The 23,802-nt window shown below is 47.8% G+C and overlaps 1 protein-coding gene across 1 annotated transcript in view; it reads left to right on the top strand.

Moving 5' to 3' along the window:
* The window catches only part of LOC111959691 (parapinopsin-like), a 55,277-nt gene that overhangs the window by 16,793 nt on the left and 14,682 nt on the right, over positions 1-23,802 (top strand). Inside the window, exons 2-3 of the mRNA XM_023981454.2 lie at positions 20,636-20,961; positions 23,391-23,624. Of these exons, the coding sequence (XP_023837222.1) occupies positions 20,636-20,961; positions 23,391-23,624 (560 nt within the window). The remainder of the gene's footprint in view (positions 1-20,635; positions 20,962-23,390; positions 23,625-23,802) is intronic.

Below are 23,802 nucleotides of genomic sequence, written 5' to 3'. Positions count from 1 at the left end.
TTGAGAAATGTCCTCTGGTCTGATGAAACAAAAATAGAACTGTTTGGCCAAAACATCGTTATGTTTGGAGGATAAAGGGGGAAGCTTGCAAGCCGAAGAACAACATCCCAAACGTGAAGCACGGGGGTGGTAGCATCATGTTGTGGTGGTGCTTTGCTGCAGGAGGGACTGGTGCACTTCACAAAATAGATGGCATAATGAGGCAAGAAAATTATGTGGATATATTGAAGCAACATCTCAAGACATCAGCAGGAAGTTAAAGCTTGGTCGTAAATGGGTCTTCCAAATGGACAATRACCCCAAGCATACTTCCAAAGTTGTGGCAAAATGGCTTAAGGACACAAAGTCAAGGTATTGGAGTGGCCATCACAAAGCCCTGACCTCAATCCTATAGAACATTTGTGGGCAGAACTGAAAAAGCGTGTGCAAGCAAGGAGGCCTACAAACCTGACTCAGTTATACCAGCTCTGTCAGGAGGAATGGGCCAAAATTCACCCCACATATTTTGGGAAGCTTGTGGAAGGCTACCCGCAATGTTTGACCCAAGTTAAACAATTTAAAGGCAATACTACCAAATACTAATTGAGTGTGTGTAAACGTCTGACCCACTGGGAATGTGATGAAAGAAATTAAAGCTGAAATAAATCATTCTCTCTACTATTATTCTTACATTTCACATTCTTAAAATAAAGTGGTGATCCTAATTGATCTAAGACAGGGAATTTTTACTAGGATTAAATGTCAGGAATTGTTAAAACCTGAGTTTAAATGTATTTGGCTGAGGTGTATGTAAACTTCCGACTTCAACTGTATTTAAGGGATCTAGCTTGCGGACTTAATATAAAACTTGAGTCATCGGCATACATGGACACCTTTGTTTTTAAGCCTTGGATTTCTAATCCTCGAATGTTGTTATTTATCTGATTTTAATAGCTAGCATTTCGATGGCCATACGCCGAGGAACTTGAAACTTTCCACCTTCTCCACTGCGGTCCCGTCGATGTGGATAGGGGGATGCTCCCTCTGCTGTTTCCTGAAGTGCACGATCATCTCCTTTGTTTTGTTGACATTGGGTGTGAGGTTATTTTCCTGGCACCACACTCCCAGGGGCCTCACCTCCTTCCTGTAGGATGTCTCGTTGTTGTTGGTAATCAGGCCTACTACTGTTGTGTCGTCTGCAAACTTGATGATTGAGCTGGAGGCGTGCGTGGCCACGCAGTCATGGGTGAATAGGGAGTACAGGAGAAGGCTGAGTACTTACCCTTGTGGGGTCCCAGTGTTGAGTATCAGCGAAGTGGAGGTGTTGTTTCCTATCTTCACCACCTGGGAATGGCCCGTCAGGAAGCCAAAGACCCAGGGAGCGGGGTTCAGATCCAGAGCCTCGAGCTTAATGATGAGCTTGGAGGGTACTATGGTATTGAATGCTGAGCTGTAGTCAATGAACAGCATTCTTATATACAGTGGGGAGAACAAGTATTGGATACACTGCCGATTTTCCTACTTACAAAGCATGTAGAGGTCTGTAATTTTTATCATAGGTACACTTCAACTGTGAGAGACGGAATCTAAAAAAATCCAGAAAATCACATTGTATGATTTTTAAGTAATTAATTTGTATGAACAGCATTCTTACATAGGTATTCCTCTTGTCCAGATGGGATAGGGCAGTGTGCAGTGCGATGGTGATTGCATCGTCTGTGGATCTATTGGTGTGGTAAGCAAATTGAAGTGGGTCTAGGTTGTCTGGTAAGGTAGAGGGGATTTATGATCCTTGATTCATCTCTCAAAGCACTTCATGATGACAGAAGTGAGTGCTACGGGGTGCTATAGTAATTTAGTTCAGTTATCTTTTCTTTCTTGGGTACAGGAACAATGGTAGACATCTTGAAGCATGTGGGGACAGCAGACTGGGATAGGGAGAGATTGAATATATCCGTAAACACTCCAGCCAGCTGGTCTGCGCATGCTCTGAGGACACGGCTAGGGATGCCGTCTGGGCCGGCAGCCTTGTGAGGGTTATAACGCCTAAATGTCTTAATCACGTCAGCCACATAGAGGGAGAGCCCACAGTCCTTGGTAGTGGGCCGAGTCGGTGGCACTGAAGCTGTTTAGCAAGATGTCGGTATCCGCGACGTGGCTGGTTTTCCTATCGTAGTCCGTGATTGTCTGTAGACCCTGCCACACACGTCTTGTGTCTGAGCCGTTGAATTGCGACTCCACTTTCTCTCTATCCTGATGTTTTGACTGTTTGATTGCCTTACGGAGGGAATAACTACACTGTTTGTATTCGGCCATATTCCTATTCACCTTGCCATGTTTAAATGCGGTAGTTCGCACTTTCAGTTTTGCGCGAATGTCACGACTTCTAGCGAAGTCGGTTCCTCTCCTTGTTCGGGCGGTGTTCGGCGGTCAACGTCACCGGTCTTCTAGCCATCTGTCACGACTTCCGCCGAAGTCGGCCCTTCTCCTTGTGCGGGTGGTGTTCGGCGGTCGACGTCACCGGCTTTCTAGTCACCACCGATCCATTTTTCAGTTTCGTTTTGTTTTGTCTGTATTACACACACCTGGTTTCAATTCCCCTATCATGTTCCCTATTTAACCCTCTGGCATTAATTTCTGTTCTGTCCGTGATTGTTTGTTCGTTAGTGGTTGTTGTTAGTACTTGTGTGTTTGAGGAATTTTTGTTTATTTTTGAGTAAACGCTGTGGTTTCGCTCAACACCTGTGTCCTGCGCTTGACTCCGCTACTTCTCTGCACACAACCCTGACAGAATCACGGACCTGTTCAAATGGAGTCAGCAGGTGCAGCCAGCCCTTCTCTCCCAGTAGAGGAGCAATTCCAACAGCACGCGACCATGTTACACAGTCTAGGGACCTCCGCCCGCACCTCAACCTACATCGATGTCCATCTCTCCATCGTCAGGACCCAGTGGGATTCGGCTCTCGCTCCCAGGAGCGTATGACGGAACAGCAGCCGGGTGCCAGGGGTTCCTACTACAGCTGGAGCTCTACCTGGCAGCTGTTCATCCGTCCCCTTCGGGACGCGAGAGGGTGGGCGCCCTCATCTCCTGCCTGACTGGTAAAGCCCTGGAGTGGGCCAACGCAATCTGGGGAAGGGAAGGCCTAACCCTGGATAACTATGATGACTTCTCTCGCCGCTTCCGGGCAGTCTTTGATCATCCACCTGAAGGGAGAGCGGCGGGAGAGCGATTGTTCCATCTGAGACAGGGGATGAGGAGCGCTCAAGAATTCGCACTGGACTTCCGAACTCTGGCAGCTGGTGCGGGATGGAATGAGCGGGCCCTGATCGATCACTACAGGTGTAGTCTACGAGAGGACGTTCGTAGGGAGCTAGCCTGCAGGGACACCACTCTCAACCTGGACCAGCTGGTGGATTTATCTATCCGGCTGGATAACCTGTTGGCCTCCCGCGGACGTCTAGATCGGGGTCCGCCCGTTCCATTACCCAGCCCCTTGGATCCAACCCGATGGAGTTGGGAGGGCTGCTAGGAGGGAGACCGTGGAGGGGGGACCATTCCCTGCACCAACTGTGGCCGCAGAGGGCACACTGCTGGTCGGTGCTGGGGTGTTTTCTCCTGGAAGTCGAGGTAGCAGGCGGAGCATGGTGGGTGTGCATCTCAGGTGAGTAGGCACACACTCACCCAGAGCCCTCTGTTGCACACATGTGGTTACCCATGAGATTTCCTGAGTTTTCCCCGCATCCCCAGCATAAGGCCTAGTAGATTAGGCGCAGCTGGGAACTTTATTGACCCTTTTGGCACATAGATTAGGGATCCTACTATTGTTCCTGTTGATGTTCCCTTCCCTGTACATGCCTTAGATAGTCGTCCTTGGGGGTGGGCGATTGGGGATGTCACAGCGCCCATTGTTATGAGAACGCGGGGGGATCACGAGGAGAGAATTTAGTCTCTTCTTGATCGACTCTCCCGCGTTTCCTGTTGTGTTGGGTCTTCCTGGTTGGCCTCTCATATCCGATTATTTCGTGGCAACAGAGGGCTCTCAAGGGATGGTCCTGTCAGTGTTCAGGGAGGTGTGTAGGTTCCTTAGGTGCCACTACGGTGTGGAAAGTCCAAACCAGGTTTCACCATGCACATTCCCCCAGAATATCGATTTGGCACTCGCCAAATTACCACCAGACTCAATTACCACCCCATCGACCGGGGGATTGTGCGATAGATCTCTTGGTAGACGCTCGCACTTCCCAAGGAGTCACGTGTCCTCTGTCACAGGAGGAGACGGTGGCTATGGAGACATATGTCACCGAATCTCTGGGACAGGGATACATTCGGCCTTCCATCTCACCTGTCTCCTCGAGTTTCTTTTTTGGAAGAAGAAGGATGGAGGTTTGCGCCCGTGTATTGATTATCGAGGATAAAATAGAGATCACGGTAAAATACAGTTACCCGCTACCACTGCTAGCCAGTATGACCGATCATTAGCCGGGCGCGCCTTCTTCAACAAAATTGGACCTCTTATGAGTAACTGCGTCATGCCGTACGGGTTAATGAATGCTCCATCAGTCTTCCAATCCTTGTGGATGAGATTTTCAGGACGCTGCACGGGCAGGGTGTAGTGGTGTATATAGATGACATTCTAATATACTCCGCTACACGCGCCGAGCATGTGTCCCTAGTGCGCAGGGTGCTTGGTCGACTGTTGGAGCATGACCTGTACGTCAAGGCTGAGAAATGCCTGTTCTTCCAACAGTCCATCTCCTTCCTAGGGTACCGCTTTTTAGCGTCAGGGGTAGAGATGGAGAATGACCCGATTTCAGCCGTGCGTAATTGCCGACTCCAACCACGGTTAAAGGAGGTGCAGCGTTTTTTTTAGGGTTTGCCAACTACTACGGAGATTTATCCGGGGTTTTGGTCAGGTAGCGGCTCCCATTACCTCACTGCTGAAGGGGGGACCGGTGCGACTGCAGTGCAGCTGAGGCGGACAGGGCTTTTGGTCACCTGAAGGCTCTGTTACCTCGCTCCCGTGCTAGCTCATCCTGATCCTTCTTAGCATTCATAGTTGAGGTGGACGCATCCGAGGCAGGGATAGGGGCTGTGCTGTCTCAGCGCTCGGGTACGCCACTAAAGCTCCGCCCCTGTGCATTCTTTTCGAAGAAGCTCAGCCCGGCGGAGCGAAACTATGATGTGCGGGACTGGTTTTTATTGGTTTTTTTTTATCGTTTCGTGGTTTTTTTTTTTTGTGTTGTTTTTTTTATGTTTGTTTTGTGTTGTTTTTTGTTGTGTTTTTTTGTTGTTGTTTGTTGTTTTTTTTGGTGTTTTGTGTGGTTTTTTAGTGTGGTGTTTATTTGTTTTTTTGGGTGGGTGTGTTTGGTGTGTGTTCTTTGTGTGGTGTTTATTTTGGTGTGGTTTGTGGGTGTGTTTTTTGTGGTGTTTATTGGGTGTGGTGTTTTTTTGGGTTGGTGTTCTTTGGGTGTGGTGCTTTTCTGGGGGTGTGGGTGTTTTTTGTGTGGTGTTTGTCGCTGTGTGTTTTTGGGGTGTGGTGTTTATTGGTTGGTGTTTATTTGGGTAGTGGTGTTTTGGTGTGGTGTTTTTTGGGATGTGGTGTTTTGGGGTGGTGTTCTTTTTGGGTGTGGTGTTTTTTGGGTGTGTGTTTTATTGGGTGTGGTTTTGGTGTCGTTCTTTGGTAGTTGGTGTTTTTGGTGGTGTTTTTTGATTGGTGTTTTTTGGGGCTGTGGTGTTTTGTGTGGTGTTTTTGGGTGGGGTGTTTTGAGTGTGGTGTTTTTTGGGTGTGGTGTTTTGGGTAGTGTGGTTCTTTGGGTGTGGTGTTTTTGGGTGTGGTGTTTTTTTTGTGGTGTTTTCTTGCGGGTGTGGTTGTTTTTGGGTGGTTTTTTGGGTGTGGTGTTATTGGGGGTGGTGTTTCTGGGTGGTGTTTTTGGTGTGGTTTTATTTGGGTGTGGTGTTTTTGGGTAGTGGTGTTTTTCTGGGGTGTGTGTTTGTTTGGGTGTGGTGTGTTTGGGGGAAGTTGTGTGTGTTTTAGTTGCGCGGGGTTTGATCAATGGTCGGAAAGTCGTGGTATGTACATTGGGCTTGAGGGGGGGCTATGAGCAGCCGTCTTTTTTCTCATTTGTTGACTTGACCTTACCGATATCGTGGTAGTACATTTGGGTACGTCGGGTTCTTTGTTGCCGAGGAAGAGATGGAACCCTCGTCAAGGGTGGGTGGGTCCTATAGGTGGCTTCATGTTTTCACGAATTGTGGTGGTTTTGCCGTTTTGTTTATTTCACCCTTTCCTATCATTTACGAGGCCAGGGTTCCTTCAGTACTCGTTTTATTGCAGAGCACTGTCGCCTTGGCTGTGTATGGCTTATTCATTGAGGCGCCGGTCCACGAGGGATCCACTGCTGCTCATTTATTTCCTCAGCCTCCGTCGCCTGGTGTTTGGTCATTTTCCGGTGTTGTGTGGGTAGGTGGTGGATTTCTTGCGTGACCATTCGAGACGGGCGTTCACTGTGCTAGATGCCCACTTTCCACCCTAGACGGTGTCCATGTTGCTTGGGCGTACTAGTTACTGTTTCCGTTGGATGGGCCGCTTGTATTTCGTTTATGTATCTGTTGGGCTGTTTTCTCATAGCCACCTGTTGTTTCTCTTTCTGGTATTGTGCTCTGGTATCTTGGTCGGGTTTTTTACGGTTTTGCGGCTGCCTTGCTGTGGATGAGTAACTTGGTGGCTCTCATCTTATAGCTAAGGACGTGAGGTGGTGTTTGGATTATGTTTTCCTTCTCTTTGTTTACGGTGTATGTGGGCTGCGACTAGTTGCATTCGGCACTAGGACAGGGTCTGCCCAGAGTGAGTATATTACATCTTACCCTCCCGCACGTTTTTCCTAGGTTTTTTTGCAGCGACGCGTTGTTTGTGTCACTTACCTTTATCGTGATTTTCGGTGTACGTCTTCCTCCCGTCGCCCTTGGGGTTAGAGTTCTACTTTCACGATCTCTTGGGGTGTTGTGTGATGCGGTTTTTCCGGATTAGTCCTGCCGTCTCCTTTTTTTTGATCCTGGATCTTCGGTTGTCCTTACGGCTTCTCTACCATAACTGCGGAGGCTCTGTTCAGTTTCTCACGTATTTCCGGCACTTTTTACGGTGGGTTGTTGCCTTGGAGGTATAGTAGTGTTTTTCTTGATTCGGGGTCCCCATATTGTTGTTTATCGTCTAGGAGTCCTGGAGGGCGTTTAATTTTTGGATTTAGCCTGGGATTTCTTCGGTCCAGCGGCCTTTACGTGGTTCAGGTCCTCTTCCGCCCTTGAGAGTTTTAGCAACGGGCAGGTTGGGATAAAAGAAGTTTTCCAATCCAGTTGTTGTATATTGTTGGGTAAGGTTTTTGAGGTCTCTTTTTGCCTAGGACCCGGTCCTTTTGGTGTGGTATGTGGGCGGGTCTTAGCGTTCTCCGTGTGGTTTTGGGCGGAAGGAATGGTCTCCAAAACTTTTCCCTCTTCTGCTACTTCCTTTTTCGTGACCAACGCGTTAGGTCATTCCCTTTGTTTCTATGTTGTTGTGCTGTTTTTATTTTCAAGCCGGTGGTCTCTGGCGACTTCGTTTGGTTTTTGTTGTTTTGCATTGTGCATTGTGTAGAGTCTATTGTTTATTTTTTGATGCGTTCCGTGTGCGGTTGGTGATGTGATTAGTTTGGTTTCGGCGACTGCCAGTATGGAGACTTTGGATTACTGCTGTTCTGCTTCTTATGTGTGTCTGTGTTTCTTATTCTATTATTGGGCAGATTCTATGATATCATAAAGGCGCGTAGTGCCGACCTGCTGTTGTCACCGGTTGCGAGTGAGTGTCTGGCTGAATCTCGCTCCGAAAAACCTACCCCTTCACCTGCCCTGCCGAAGCTGGGGTATCCGCGGTTTGAGTGGGCCCATTTAAAAGTCCTGAGGAGACATGAACGAGGTTTGTTCTAGGTTACAACTCCCCCACTGATTACCGTATTAATCCCATCGTTCCATGTGTCTCTCCTTCAGGCCCGGTGGTGGCTGGTCGCTCCAGCAGCGCTCTGAGGTGCGGGAGGTTCCTCCCCGCCCCTCTTGACATCGAGGGGGGTCCCGGCGTATATCGTAAGAGCCAATCATGGACTCAAGGCGTCGGGCGAGGGCCTTCAGTACTCGTGGAGTGGGAGGGGTAGCGGCCCGGAGGAGAGATGCTGGGTACGGTGGAGGGACATTCTAGATCCGTCAATGTTACCAAGAGTTTCACCGTCTCCACCCGGATCGCTGCACTCGCCCTCCGGGTCGTCCTGAGTGCCGGTGTCGTCGCCTGCTGGAGCCGCCGGTCAAGGGGGGGTACTGTCACGACTTCCGCCGAAGTCGGCCCTTCTCCTTGTTTGGGTGTGGTTTCGGCGGTCGACGTAACCGGCTTTCTAGTCACACCGATCCATTTTTCAGTTTCGTTTTGTTTTGTCTGTATTACACACACCTGGTTTCAATTCCCCTATCATGTTCCCTATTTAACCCTCTGGCATTCATTTCTGTTCTGTCCGTGATTGTTTGTTCGTTAGTGGTTGTTGTTAGTACTTGTGTTTTGTTTATATTCCATTGAGGATTATTTTTGCTTATTTTTGAGTAAACGCTGTGGTTTGTGCTTCAATGTCACCTTGGCCTTCTGCGTCTGTGAGGACTCCGCTACTTCTCTGCACACAACCCTGACACCATCATCAATCTATTTTTCATGTTCCATTTGTTTTGTCTGGTTGTCGCACTCACATGGTTTCAATTCCCTAATTACATGTTGTATATTTTCYTTCTGTTTACCCCCATGTCCTTGTTGGGAATTGTTTATTGTAAGTACGTGTGCTTTATGTGACTGGTGCGATACGGGTTTTGTGCCCATGTGTTTTGTTATTTTTGTATGCCGGTAGTTATGTACATTAAACGGCTCTGGCTATTTACCAAGCTCTGCTCTCCTGCGTTTGACTTCCATGCCACCAGTTACGCACCCCTTGACAGAATTCCCGACCAGCTATGGAGTCAGCAGGAGCAGGTGCCCCTGGTAGGGGTAGAGGAGCGTATCCAGGAGCAAGCGAACATAATCCACCATCTCGACGCCATCATGGATCAAGTTATCCAGACCCTGGACCGTTGGGAGAGACAGGGAGGTCCACCAGCGCGTTCAACAACGCAACCCAAACCTCCACTACTCACTCCTTCTGCAACTGGTCCAAGTGGGATGCGTCTCGCTATTCACGGGGACTATGATTGGACGGCGGCACGGTGCCAGGGATTCCTGTTACAGCTGGACCTATACCTAGGCACCATTTACCCAGCTCCTTCGGGAAGGGAGAGGGTGTCCGCCCTCATCTCGTGCCTCACAGAGAGAGCTCTGGAGTGGGCCAACGCCGTGTGGGGAGAAGGAGAATCGGCATTGGAGGACTTCACCGAGGGTAGAGTGGCAGGTGAGCGCCTCTTCCAGCTGAGGCAGGAGATGAGGAGCGCCCAGGACTTTGCCCTAGAGTTTAGGACCCTGGCAGCCGGCGCGGGATGGAACAACAGGGCCCTGATCGACCACTACCGTTGCAGTCTGTGCGAGGACATCCGTCGGGAGTTGGCCTGCAGAGACACCACCCTCATGTTGGATCAGCTGGTGGACCTGTCCATCCGGCTGGACAACCTGCTGGCTACCCGCGAACGTTCTGATCGGGGTCTGGTGATTCCAACCCCTCGCACCCCCTCTCCTGAACCTATGGAGCTGGGAAGGAAGGAAGGAACCAGTTTGGTTCCAGTTTGTGCACCATCTGTGGTCGCAGAGGACACACTGCCGGTCGGTGCCGGGTTGGTCCCTCTGGGATTTGAGGCACCACTCTCATCCAGAGTCCTCTGTTGTCCAACTGTTTGTGCCTGTTTGTTTTCCTGATTTTTCCCTGCATTCCCAGCATAAGGCGCTAGTCGATTCAGGCGCAGCTGGGAATTTTATTGACAAAGCGCTCGCTCGTAGTCTTATGATCCCCATTATACCTGTGGCTAGACCTTTCCCAGTTCACGCTCTGGATAGTCGACCATTGGGACCGGGCTAATCAGGGAAGCCACTATCTCCCTGGCCATGGTGACGCAGGGAGTCACGAGGAGAGAATCAGTCTCACTGTACGTCTGCAGTGGTCAGTTGAGGCGGACAGGGCTTTTGGGCATCTAACGGCTCTGTTTACCTCGGCGCCCGTGCTGGCCCATCCAGATCCCTCTTTGGCGTTCATAGTGGAGGTGGACACGTCCGAGGCTGGGATAGGAGCGGTGCTCTCTCAGCACTTGGGCACGCCACCGAAGCTCCGCCCCTGTGCCTATGACGTGGGGGACCGGGAGCTGTTGGCTGTAGTCAAGGCCTTGAAGGCGTGGAGACATTGGCTTGAGGGGGCTAAACACCCTTTTCTCATCTGGACTGAYCACCGCAATCTGGAGTACATCYGGKCAGCGAGGAGACTGAACCCTCGCCAGGCAAGGTGGGCCATGTTTTTCACCCGTTTTGTTTTCACCCTTTCGTACAGACCAGGTTCCCAGAACGTTAAGACAGACGCACTGTCCCGGCAGTATGACACAGAGGAGCGGTCCATGGATCCCACTCCCATTCTCACCACATCTTGTTTGGTGGCGCCGGTAGTGTGGGAGCTGGACGCGGACATTGAGCGAGCGTTACGTGTAGAGCCCACTGCCCCTCAGTGTCCAGCTGGGCGTCTGTACGTTCCGTCTGCTGTCCGCGACCGGTTTATCTATTGGGCCCACACGTCACCCTCCTCTGGTCATCTTGGGATTGGTCGGACAGTGCGCTGTCTTAGTGGGAAGTACTGGTGGCCCACCTTGGCTAAGGATGTGAGAGTTTATGTTTCCTCCTGTTCGGTGTGTGCCCAGTGTAAGGCTCCTAGGCACCTGCCCAGAGGTAAGTTACAACCCTTACCCGTTCCACAACGGCCGTGGTCACAGCTGTCCGTGGATTTCATAACCGATCTTCCACCTTCACAGGGAAACACTGTGAGTCCTGTCATCTCCTCCCTTTGCCCGGTCTGCCTACGGCCCTACAGACTGCGGAAGCCCTGTTTTACTCACGTCTTCCGGCACTATGGGGTGCCTGAGGATATAGTGTCTGATCGGGGTCCCCGGTTTACTTCGAGGGTCTGGAGGGCTTTCATGGAACATCTGGGGGTCTCAGTCAGCCTTACCTCAGGTTCACCCCGAGAGTAACGGGCAGGTGGAAAGAGTTAACCAAGATGTGGGTAGGTTTCTGAGGTCTTATTGCCAGGACCGGCCGGGGGAGTGGGCCGTGTTCGTGCCTTGGGCAGAGATGGCACAGAACTCGCTCCGCCACTCCTCCACTAACCTCTCTCACTTTCAGTGTGTGTTAGGGTATCAGCCGGTTCTGGCTCCTTGGCATCAGAGTCAGACCGAAGCTCCTGCGGTGGATGACTGGTTCCGGCGCGCGGAGGAGACATGGGACGCAGCCCATGTCCATCTTCAGCGCGCCGTGCTGCGCCAGAAAGTGGGCGCAGACTGTCACCGCAGTGAGGGACCGGTCTGGCTCTCGACCCGGAACCTGCCCCTCCACCTACCCTGTYGAAAGCTGGGTCCGCGGTTTGTGGGGCCATTTAAAGTCCTGAGGAGAGTGAACGAGGTATGTTATAGGTTACAGCTTCCTCCTGATTACCACATTAACCCCTCGTTCTATGTGTCTCTCCTCAGGCCGGTGGTGGCTAGTCCGCTCCAGGAAGCTGAGGTGTACTCCGTTCGATCCATCCTGGATTCGAGATGTCGGGCGAGGGGCCTTCAATACCTCGTGGACTGGGAGGGGTACAGTCCGGAGGAGAGATGCTGGGTTCCGGAGGAGGACGTGTTGGACCCTTCGATGCTGTGGGATTTCCAACGTCTCTGCCCGGATCGCCCTGCGCCTCGTCCTCCGGATCGTCCCTGAGGCCGGTATCGGCGCGCTGCTGGAGCCGCGCGTCAAGGAGGGGGTACTGTCACGACTTCTGCCGAAGTCGGTTCCTCTCCTTGTTCGGGCGGTGTTCGGCAATCGACGTCACCGGTCTTCTAGCCATCATCGATCTATTTTTCATGTTCCATTTGTTTTGTCTGGTTGTCGCACCTGGTTGCAATTCACCTGGTTTCAACTCACCTGGTTTCAATTTACTAATTACATGTTGTATATGTTCCCTCTGTTTCCCCCCATGTCCTTGTTGGGAATTGTTTATTGTAAGTACGTGTGCTTTATGTGACTGGTGCGATACGGGTTTTGTGCCCATGTGTTTTGTTAGCCGGTAGTTATGTACATTAAACGGCTCAGGCTATTTACCAAGCTCTGCTCTCCTGCGTTTGACTTCCATGCCACCAGTTATGCACCCCTTGACAGCGAATGCTGCCATCTATCCACGGTTGCTGGTTAGGGTAGGTTTTAATAGTCACAGTGGGTACAACATCTCCTATACACTTCCTGATAAATTCAGTCACCGTATCAGTGTATTCATCAATGTTATTGTCAGAGGCTACCCGGAACATATCCCAGTCCGCGTGATCAAAACAATCTTGAAGCGTGGATTCCGATTGGTCAGACCAGCGTTGAATAGTCCTTAGCATGGGTACTTCCTGTTTGAGTTTCTGCCTATAGGAAAGGAGGATCAAAATGGAGTCGTGATCAGATTTTCAGAAGGGGGGGCGGGGGAGGGCCTTGTAGTCATCCCGGAAGTTGGAGTAGTAGGGTCGAGTACTACAATCAATAGATAGAACAGTTGATAGAACTTTGGTTGCGTTTTCCTCAAATGTCCTTTGTTAAAATCACCAGCTACAATAAATGTGGCCTCAGGATATGTGGTTTCCAGTTTGCATAAAGTCCAGTGAAGTTCTTTGAGGATCGTTGTAGTATCGGCTTGAGGAGGAATATACACGGCTGTGACTATAACCAAAGAGAATTCTCTTGGGAGATAATTTGCCATTTGATTGTGAGGTATTCTCGGTCGGGTGAACAAAGGACATGAGTTCATGTATGTTATCACAATCACACCATGAGTAGTTAATCATGAAACATACACGATGCCTTCTTCTTCCCGGAGAGATATTTATTCCTGCCTGTGCGATGAACTGAGAACCCAACTGGATGTAAGGACTCAGACAGTATATCCCGAGAGAGCCATGTTTCCGTAAAACAGTATGTTTGTCACGCCCTGACCATAGAGAGCTTTTATTCTCTATGTTGGTTAGGTCGGGGTGTGATTTAGGGTGGGTCATCTAGGTGTTTATATGTCGATGTTGGCCTGTTATGGTTCCCAATCAGAGGCAGCTGTTTATCGTTGTCTCTGATTGGGGATCATATTTAGGCAGCCATTTCCCCTTTGTGCTTTGTGGGATCTTGTCTGTGTATAGTTGCCTGTGAGTATTATTATTTAGCTTGACGTTTCGTTTGTTCGTTTTGTTGTTTTGTTCCTTTTAGTTTTCTATTCCAAAAAAAAGGATGAAAACATACCATGCTGCATTTTGGTCTACTCCTTATAACGATTGTGACAATGTTACAATCCCCGATGTCTCTCTGGAAGGAAATCCTTGTCCTGAGCTCATCAACTTTATTATCCAGAGACTGAACATTAGCGAATAATATACTCGGAAGCGGTGGGTGGTGTGTGCGCCTCCTGAGTTGGACTAGAAGTCCACTCCGAATACCTCTTCTCCGCCGGCAGTGTTTTGGATCAGCCTCTGGAATCAGTTCAATTGCCCTGGGGGGTACGAACAAAGGATCCGACTCGGGAAAGTCGTATTCCTGGTCGTAATGTTGGTAATGGCGGTGAGTTACTGTCACTCTGATATCCAAAAGTTCTTCCCGGCTGGATGTAATATCACAAAAAAAAATCTGGGCTAATAATGTAAGAAATAACACATAAAAAACAAAATACTGCAAAGTTGCCTAGAAGCTAGAAGCACAGCTACCCTATCTAATCGGCACCATTTTCATCTGTTCTGTTGTATTATCATTACATGTTAGGTTGAACACTGACAGCTTTGTAACTTCAATGAGGCTGACTGAGTTGTATAAGTTCCTCAAGAGCCTATGTAAATCCCAAAGTTGGTTTAGTTACCACTATATTACTATATGTAATCAGCAGTATTATTATTATATGTAGGATATATGTGAAGTGAACAAACTTAACATGATGAACAGGAGTTACATTTACACTAACAGTTGGTCAAAAATAACTATCTGTAAGCCATGTCTCTAAGCCACACCTCCAATCTGATAGGCTGCCGTCTTGACAATATATTGAACCCCTCCAATCATAAAAAGGTTCCGAAATGAATCTTTACACAGGGGTTCCTCGAAGACCCTTTTCAGAGGGGTTTCTTTTTGAACTGGAAAGGTTCTGCCAGTGTGGCAACCCAAAAGGTTCTTCCAGGCACCTTTACTTTTAAGAGTTTAGCATATAGGACATGAGTAATAAAGAGGAGAGACTGCCTGGAATACATGAGGCTAAATCTGCTCATCAGGATGTAGAGCCACTACTCCTGCTACCACTCGGTCTCTTCATGTCTCTTTGTTTTACCAGGCGTCCCAGCGGTTCTAAGCGGCTCATCTGTGTTCAGAGTTATAATGAGCTTTTAGCAGACTGCCTAGCGAACTATAACACCACCTGGGATGAGTCTGAAGTCTCAGATTACAGGAAGCTTTCACTTAAAATTCAGAGGTTTTTTTAGATGGAGGACTATGTGCAGTGGTGGAAAAAGTACCCACTTGTCATACTTGCAAAAAAGTAAAGATACCTTAATAAAAAATTACTCAAGTAAAATTGAAAGTCACCCAGTAAAATACTACTTGAGTAAAAGTATAAAAGTATTTGGTTTTAAATATTCTAAAGTATCAAAAGTAAATGTAATTGCTTAAATATACTTAAGTATCAAAAGTAAAAGTATAAATCATATTAAATTCCTTATATTAAGCAAACCAGACAGCACCATTTTCTTGTTTTTTTATTCACGGATAGCCAGGGGCACACTCCGACACTCAGACATAATTTACAAACAAAGCATGTGTGTTGAATGAATCCGCAAGATCAGATGCAGTAGGGATGACCAGGGATGTTCTCTTGATAAATGCAAGAATTTGACCATTTTCCTGTCCTGCTAAGCATTCAAAATGAAATTAGTACTTTTGCGTGTCATGGAAAATGTACGGAGTAAAAAGTACATTCTTTTCTTTAGGAATGTAGTGAAGTAAAGTCAATGTTATGTGTTCATTGCAAAGTCCTCCGAATTCTGTCTCAGATGGTTTGGATTACTCAATCGGACCGTTTGTGTAGGTTCCCAAAGTTGATGAAGCCTTATACACCAGTTTATTAAGTAAAACCATCTAGTCCCGGGTCGGAACCCCCTTTGCATCCAGACCAACCAGAATTCTTCAGGAAATTCTACAAGGTGTCGGAAACGGTCCACAGGGATGTTGATCCATGCTGACGCAATGGCATCATGAAGTTGCTGCAGATTGGACCGCGGTACATTCATGCTGGGAACAGCCCGTTCCATTTCATCCCAGAGATGCTCTATTGGGTTGAGGTCTGGGGACTGACCAGGCCACTCAAGTAGACTGAACGCACCTTCATGTTCCAGGCAAGATCTTTCCACACTCAATTGTTCAGTGTTGGTGATCACATGATCAATGGAGCCGCTTCTTCTTGTTTTTAGCTGACAGGAGTGGAACCTCATGTGGTCGTCTGCTTCAATAGCCCATCCGTGACAATGATCGACGAGTTGTGCATTCCGAGGTGCCGTTCTGCACACCACTGTTGTACTGCGCCATTATTTGTCTGTTTGTGGCCCGCCTATTAGCTTGCACGATTCTTGCCATTCTCCTTCGACTTCTCTCAACTAGCTGTTTTCGCCCACAGGACTGCCGCTGCATGGATGTTTTTTGTTTGTCTTGGGAAACCTCAGAAACTGTTGTGCGTGAAAAGCTCAGGAGGGCAGACATTATGAAATACTGGATCCGGCGCGCCTGGCACCAACAATCATACCACACTCAAAGTTGGTTATGTCACTTGTTTTGCCTATTCTAACTTTCAATCAAACAGTAACTGAATGCCTCGATGTCTGTCTGCCTGCTTTATATAGCAAGCCACGGCCACGTGATCAATTTTCGTGAACGGGGTGGTGTACCTAATAAACTGTGTATTTGCAATGGGAAGTAATAGCTGCTTCGTTAATTTCATATTGTAAATGAAATGGTTATGCTTTTGTACTGTTATAATTTCATAGGGCCTGCTGGAGTGAATGGGCTGCTTATTCTTTAACAATATTTTATGCTGTGTGTGACTGCTGTCGCCTGTCTATCAGCCATGTCTATGYGTTTGACCAAAACTGGCTCTCCTTCATCACCATGGAGTGCACATGTATGTCCTTTCAGTACCACGAGACTGTCACCTTTGATGTGACACGTGTTGTCGCTATTGGTGATAGTGTGATATTGGTGTTAGGCTTCCATAAGTTGTGTAAACAGTGTGTTTTTTGTTTTGCTGGTCGCATTATTTTATGCTGTGTGTCACGTGTCCGTGCCGGTTCTGTCTCTGTGTGTGCGATAGCCCGAAGCACGGCCAGGCCTATTTGATTCATACATAATGTCAGCAAAAAGCATTGCTCCTTCTTCACTAGAACTAGAATGGTCTGACTACAGAATATATCATGTCAGGTGCATTAAGTGATGCTGTGTTTTATGTTATTTTCTTGATTTTTGAGTTTGATAGAACAATCTGTTACCTCTGAACGTCTACRTTGTCATGCCTACTCCCGCTCCCCTGCTCGACGTCACCGGTCTACTCACCACCAGCCCTGGCAACCATCAAATCAAATCCAACATTATTTGTCACATGCGCCGAATAGAAGTGCAGACCTTACAGTGAAATGTTTACTTACAAGCCCATAACCAACAGTGCAGTTCAAGAAAGAGTTAAGAAAATATTTACTAAATAAAGTTGATTTTTTTAAAGTAACAAGGGTATATACAAAGGGGTTCCGGTACCGAGTCAATGTGCAGGGATACAGGTTAGTCAAGGTAATTTGTACATATAGGTAGAGGTGAAGTGACTATGCATACATAATAAACAGAGAGTAGCAGCAGTGTACAAAACAAATGGAGGGGTGTCAATGTAAATTGTCCGGTGGCCATTTTATAAATTTTTCAGCAGTCTTATGGTTTGGGGGTAGAAGCTGTTAAGGAGCCTTTTGGTCCTAGACTTGGCACTCCGGTACCGCTTGCCGTGACTTGGGTGACTGGAGTCTCTGACAATTTGTTGGGCTTTCCTCTGACACCGCCTAGTATATAGGTCCTGGATGGCAGGAAGCTTGGCCCCAGTGATGTACTGGGCCGTACGCACTACCCTCTGTAACGCCTTGGGGTCAGGTGCCGAGCAGTTGCCATACCAGGCGGTGATGCAGCTGGTCAGGATGCTCTCGATGGTGCAGCTGTAGAACTTTTGAGGATCTGGGGACCCATGCCAAATCTTTTCAGTCTCTTGAGGGGAAAAAGGTGTTGTCATGCCCTCTTAACGACTGTCTTGGTGTGTTTGGACCATGATAGTTTGTTGGTGATGTGGACACCAAGGAACTGGAAACTCTCGACCCGCTCCACTACAGCCCCGTCGATGTTAATGGGGGCCTGTTCGGCTCGCCTTTTCCTGTAGTCCACTATCAGCTCCTTTGTCTTGCTCACATTGAGGGAGAGGTTGTTGTCCTGGCACCACACTGCCAGGTCTCTGACCTCCTCCCTATAGGCKGTCTCATCGTTGTCGGTGATCAGGCCTACCACTGTTGTGTCGTCAGCAAACGTAATAATGGTGTTAGAGTTGTTAGGCCATGCAGTCATAGGTGAACAGGGAGTATAGGTGGGGACTAAGTACACACTCCTGAGGGGCCCCAGTGTTGAGGATCAGCGTGGCAAACGTGTTGTTGCCTACCCTTACCACCTGGGGGGCGGCCCGTCAGGAAGTACAGGATCCAGTTGCAGAAGGAGGTGTTTAGTCCCAGGGTCCTTAGCTTAGTGATGAGCTTCGTGGGCACTATGATGTTGAACACTGAGCAGTAGTCAATGAACAGCATTCTCACATAGGTGTTCCTTTTGTTCAGGTGAGAAAGGGCAGTGTGGAGTGCGATTGAGATTGCGTTATCTGTGGATCTGTTGGGGCAGTATGCAAATTGGAGTGGGTCTAGGGTATCTGGGATGATGCTGTTGATGTGAGATTACCAGCCTTTCAAAGCACTTCATGGCTACCAACGTGAGTGCAATAGGGCGGTAATCATTTAGGCAGGTTACCTTCTCTTCCTTGGGCACAGGCACTATGGTGGTCTGCTTGAAACATGTAGGTATTACAGACTCGGTCAGGGAGAGGTTGAAAATGTCAGTGAAGACACTTGCCAGTTGGTCCGCGCATGCTTTGAGTACACGTGGGAATCCGTCTGGCCCCGAGGCTTTGTGAACGTTGACTTGTTTAAAAGTCTTGCTCACATCTGCTACCAAGAGCGTTAACACACAGTCGTCCAGAACAGCTGGTGCTCTCATGCATGCTTCAGTGTTGCTTGCCTCGAAGCGAGCATGACGCACACCTTGATTACTCTCCCTTTATTTAGCCCTCAGTAGCCATCAGTCACTAGGTAGTATTGTTTTGATTCACTTTCTGTACGCTTCTCTTGTTTTGTTTATCTGCATTTATTCATTATTAAACTCACCTTGTGCACATGCTTCCTGACTCCTGGCGTATACTAACAGAATACTACCTCGACACATGGAAGCAGCAGAAGATTAAACCATCTTCCAGACAATCAACGAACAGGGTCATCTACTCCAACACCACCGCCTGACGCAACTGGGTATGGCTATGGAGGACGTCCTCCCCATTCTCCACCATCTCGACACCACCAGAGAAGAACTTCATACCACTATCAGAGGGCCTCCTACCACAGCTTGTCACAGTGAGCCAATCTCCAGCCTACCCAGCATTCCGCCCAGGTCAGTGATGCCTGACTGTCCCTTCCGGAGAAGTGTGACGGTACTCCATCGTAATGCCCTGGCTTCCTACTCCAGTACTCCCTCTATTTCGCCCATCAGACGGGAGCCCCCACCACCGAGAGGTCTAAGATTGCCACAGTAATTTCCCTGCTGACCGGGCCGCGTTGGAGTGTGCTACGGAAGTCTGGGAGAGAGGAGAGGACGAGCTGGGTTCCTAAGAGAGGTTCAGATACAGCCTGGATTCGAAACAGGGACTGTAGTGACACCTCTTGCACTGAGATGCAATGCATTAGTCCGCAACACAATTCGGGAGCCCTCGAGAGCCCATTAAGGACTGGCAGTGAACAGTTTTTTCCGCCAACAAAGAAGCTTGCCACGAAGGGGTTCGAACCCATGGTTTAAGCACGCTATCAATGTCAAAGTCATCCGCTTTAGCAATGTGTGCCTCCCAGAAGCAATGCTATTTGGCAATAATGGTACATCACTGCTATTTGACAAGTCTATAAGGTTCTTTTTTTTATTACAATGTACAATAAACTTACAGGACATCATTTATATTTTTTTACATAAAAGCACATGGACGTGTGTGAAACAGATAAGCAAAATGTGGGATTTTGTCATATATGCGAAAATGTTGTCTAATACTAGTACTAGTAGCCTAGTCAAGGACGTATCAATATTGACACACAACATTTTGTTACAGACCAACAGAACAAAAGTTAACCCCGAATTTGTAGGCTTAAATTATCCCTCTGGTGGCCAGGGTTGACCTATTTTAAGAAATGCCATTGGTTGGTGGATATAATGCCTAAGATCTTTGATAGGCTGATGAGGAATTTGTTACGGGAAATAATCACTGTCAGCTGCTGAGGTTAGTGTAGGGCTAACATGTAGCCTTCCAGGTCATGTGATGGGACCAGCTACAATGTGAGTGGTTGAAAAAGTACCCCCTTTTTATACTTGAGTAAAAGTAAAGATACCTTCGTAGAAAGTGATTAAAGTAAAAGTGAAAGTCACCCAGTAAAATACTACTTGAGTAAAAGTTTAAAAGTATTTGGTTGTAAATATACTTAAGCATCAAAAGTAAATGTAATTCTAAAAATATACCTAATCATCATTTTAAATTACTCATATTAAGCAAACCAGACAGCACAATTTATGTTTTTTTGATTTACGGATAGCCAGGGGCACACTCTAACCCTCAGACATCATTTACAAATAAAGCATGTGTGTTCTCTTGATAATTGTGTGATTTGGACAATTTTCCAGTCCTGCTAAGCATTCAAAATATAAGTACTTTTGTGTTTGTCAGGGAAAATGTATGGAGTAAAAAGTAAAGTGAAAGTAGTCAAAAATGTAAGTAGTAAAGTACAGATACCCCCAAAAAGTAGTACTTTAAAGTATTTTTACTTAAGTACCTTACACCACGGTACAATGTAGCATTCTATCACGTGCAAGTAAATTTACGATTTTAATTGGCTGATGCATATCGCCAGTGTCTTCATGACATCATACAGTAAACTCTCCTTAGCGTCATTTATGATATCATCAACGAAGCATTTCACATAATAATAGACAGAAACATTTCCATATGGCACGCAAATAACAGAAAGGTTAGATGTTGTAATTGTAATAATATGCCTGCCCCTCCCCAGGTATCGTGTCGTTGATCTCCCTGGTGGTCCTGTCCTACGACCGCTACAGCACCCTGACCCTGTACAACAAGCGTGGTCCTGACTACCGCAAGCCCCTGCTGGCTGTGGGGGGCTCCTGGCTCTACTCCATATTCTGGACGGTGCCCCCCCTCTTGGGCTGGAGTAGCTATGACTTGGAGGGCGCCGGCACCAGCTGCTCTGTGTCATGGACCCTGAGGACGGCTCAGTCCCACGCCTACATCATCTGTCTGTTCATCTTCTGCCTGGGTCTGCCCATCGTCATCATGGTCTACTGCTACTGTCGGCTGCTGTGGGCCGTCAAACAGGTGTGGGTGGGGGGTGTGGTGGGGGCGGTAGTGTGGGGTAGAGGGGAGTGTGTGTGTACATGTTGGGGAGACCTTCAAATTGAATTGAATTTGGCTCCTTGTAGAGCTCAATATCAGCACTCTGATCAAAACCGTTATTGTGTTTTAATCAAGATGTACTCCATGCATCTGCACATGCATGTTGTTTGGGGTGGTGAATTAACTCCAAGATCAGCCCTCTAGAAAACCCAGTGAGTCTGGAGGAGGTGGTTTCAACCGTGTCAATTTACATTCTACATTTACAATCAAAATAGCAGAATAGCAGTTTGGCTTGAGTTCAGGACCTTCCAAGAACAAATCTGAGGGGTTTCATGCTGCCATAACACATTTTCAAGTGAAGCTGCTACGGTGTGTAAATATTCCCCCAGCCAGCGTGTGTAGCGATGTGTGAGGGTTTGGTTTAGGACCTCTCCGTCCACTACTTTGAGGTGGTTARATCTCTTTCACCCTAAGTGCCTACTTCACAAAGTGTTCACCCCTCAGATTTATAAATCAAAAGAGGACCAGTCCACTCCCCCAAACATTTGGTTGGTGTGTGAAACATGTGAATCCAGATAAGCAATAAAGTGTTATGGGTCCGCACTCAAAAATATGTTGCATAAAGCTCACTTCATCAGGATAGCATACACAGATAGTTTGGCCTTCTTCAGTGTGTAGGTTCACACACTTCTCTTCCTCTTTCCTCCCTCTCCCTTCCTCCCTCTTTTACGTGCTTCTGTTATAATTGAACACTGCCTTGTTGAGGAAGAGCTTGTAAGTCAGCGTTTCACTGTACGGTTTACACTTTGATATGATTTAATGATATGATGATGAATGAATGATATGATGATATGATTTAAGCCGAAACGTCTGTGTATGCTATCCTGATGGAGACCCATCACACTTTATTCCCCTTCAGATAGAATCAGGACCAGGAGTGAGTGAATGAGTGTGTTAGCTGAGTGCTGGCTGGATTACCCAATGCAAATCTGTTTAGTGGGATTTCACACTGAGTCCTGGACTCACAATCAGCAGCTTTCACAAAGCCCTAAACCACTCCGAGTGAGCGCAGGGAAATGTCCTGAGAAACATGTGAGCATGTATATGCATGAATGCACACTATATATGCACACTTACACATACAGATTATGGGGTTATTTTGTTGTGTGTGTTAGCTGGTGACCCCTCTCTAATCCCAAATCTAAATAATCCCTTTCTTCTGTTCGGACTCCCCTGATAAGAGTAAGCAGCTTTCACTAAATGTGTCTTGCAGCATCCCCATGAAGCGCCAGAGTCAGTTGCAGTGCACGGTGTCAAGAACTGACCAATCGACAATGAATACAGCCCGCCACTGTTTTGCTATTGGAGCTGTAATGACGTTGCCTGACAACTCATCATACATTTAATTCTGCTGCCCTGTTGATCGCTCTATACATTAGTTTGAACCTGTCATCTTTGAAGTTGTTTGTGCTGATGTCAAAATGACGTGATTCATGATTCGCGTTGGCCCAACCCATCGTTTTCTGGGACCATTTAGAATGTCAGAATGTGTTCGCATTCTCAAAGTCCGGGAGGAGAGGAAATCCAGACTCATCGTGGAGAAGAAACGTTAGTGGGTGTGGCATTTGACCTGAGCGATGTGGATCGGTAGCCAGGCAAGTTATTACGACCGAATTGGGACAGACTTATGAAGACAGCTCCAGCGCCCAACCCCTCAGATCCCCACAGTAATTCAGCAATTCAGACAAGTAGGATTAGTGAGTGGTCCCAATAGCGCACTTACATTTAAGCGTGCTAGAATGTCCAGGTCAGGGCAACGAGAAATCCAAATTCAGCAGATGAATCTGCCAAAATGGCATGCGACTCAAGGCACAGATACATGTGATAATTAAACCTTGCCTRGGAGACCAAAATGCCTTAGTCATTAGCTCAAAAGGTTAACACAGAGATCAAGTGTTGGCGCAACAGGATGGAGAGAGGGTCAGTGCATTAGTCCTCTAGAATGGAGAGAGGAGAATGGACTCCCTCTCCGTTGTCCCCCGATAGGGAGGGTGGGGGAGATGAATGGAGCGTTAGTTGTCTCATGGCTGAAATGGAAGGTTAGCGTCACAAAATGGATGGACTGATTATCACTGGCTYTCTGTGGGTTTGGAGAGAAGCCCTCAGGCAGAACAATGAACCTACACTGCAGGGATGTGAGTGAGAGAGAGACAGAGAGACAGACTATTCCCTCTCGAATATAAGCATTTATCAAACATCCAGAGTGTGTGGTGTCCAGGGGGTTGAGAATATAAATACAGCAAACATGTACCTGTTTGGACAAAAGGACTATTATATTCTCTCCCTGGGGTGACGAAACATACCGTCTCCTCCCCTCATTCACTCTCTCCTTTCATCTCACCGTTCTCTAGGTGGGTAAGATACGTAGGACAGCGGCGCGGCGGAGAGAGTACCACATCCTGTTCATGGTGCTGACTACGGTGGTGTGCTATATATTGTGCTGGATGCCCTACGGCGTGGTGGCCATGATGGCGACGTTTGGCCGGCCCGGCATCATCACCCCCGTGGCCGCTGTGGTTCCCTCGCTCCTGGCCAAGAGCAGCACCGTCATCAACCCCATCATCTACATCCTCATGAACAAACAGGTTAGTCGGGCGGGGGGTAGTATTTTTTTGTTCGGGGTGGCTAGTGTGTGTTTCTTGTCAGTAATCTGAGGTTGGGATGTCAACAATATGGCTTTGAAAGGCAATGTTTCCAATTGCATTCACGGTTATCGCTGCACATGTCGGTTCAATCRGAAATTACCTATAAATGGCGTATTGC

This window comes from Salvelinus sp. IW2-2015, linkage group LG36 (assembly GCF_002910315.2).
Source record: "Salvelinus sp. IW2-2015 linkage group LG36, ASM291031v2, whole genome shotgun sequence".
Taxonomy (NCBI): domain Eukaryota; kingdom Metazoa; phylum Chordata; class Actinopteri; order Salmoniformes; family Salmonidae; genus Salvelinus; species Salvelinus sp. IW2-2015.
This window is presented reverse-complemented; position numbering and strand designations above follow the sequence as displayed.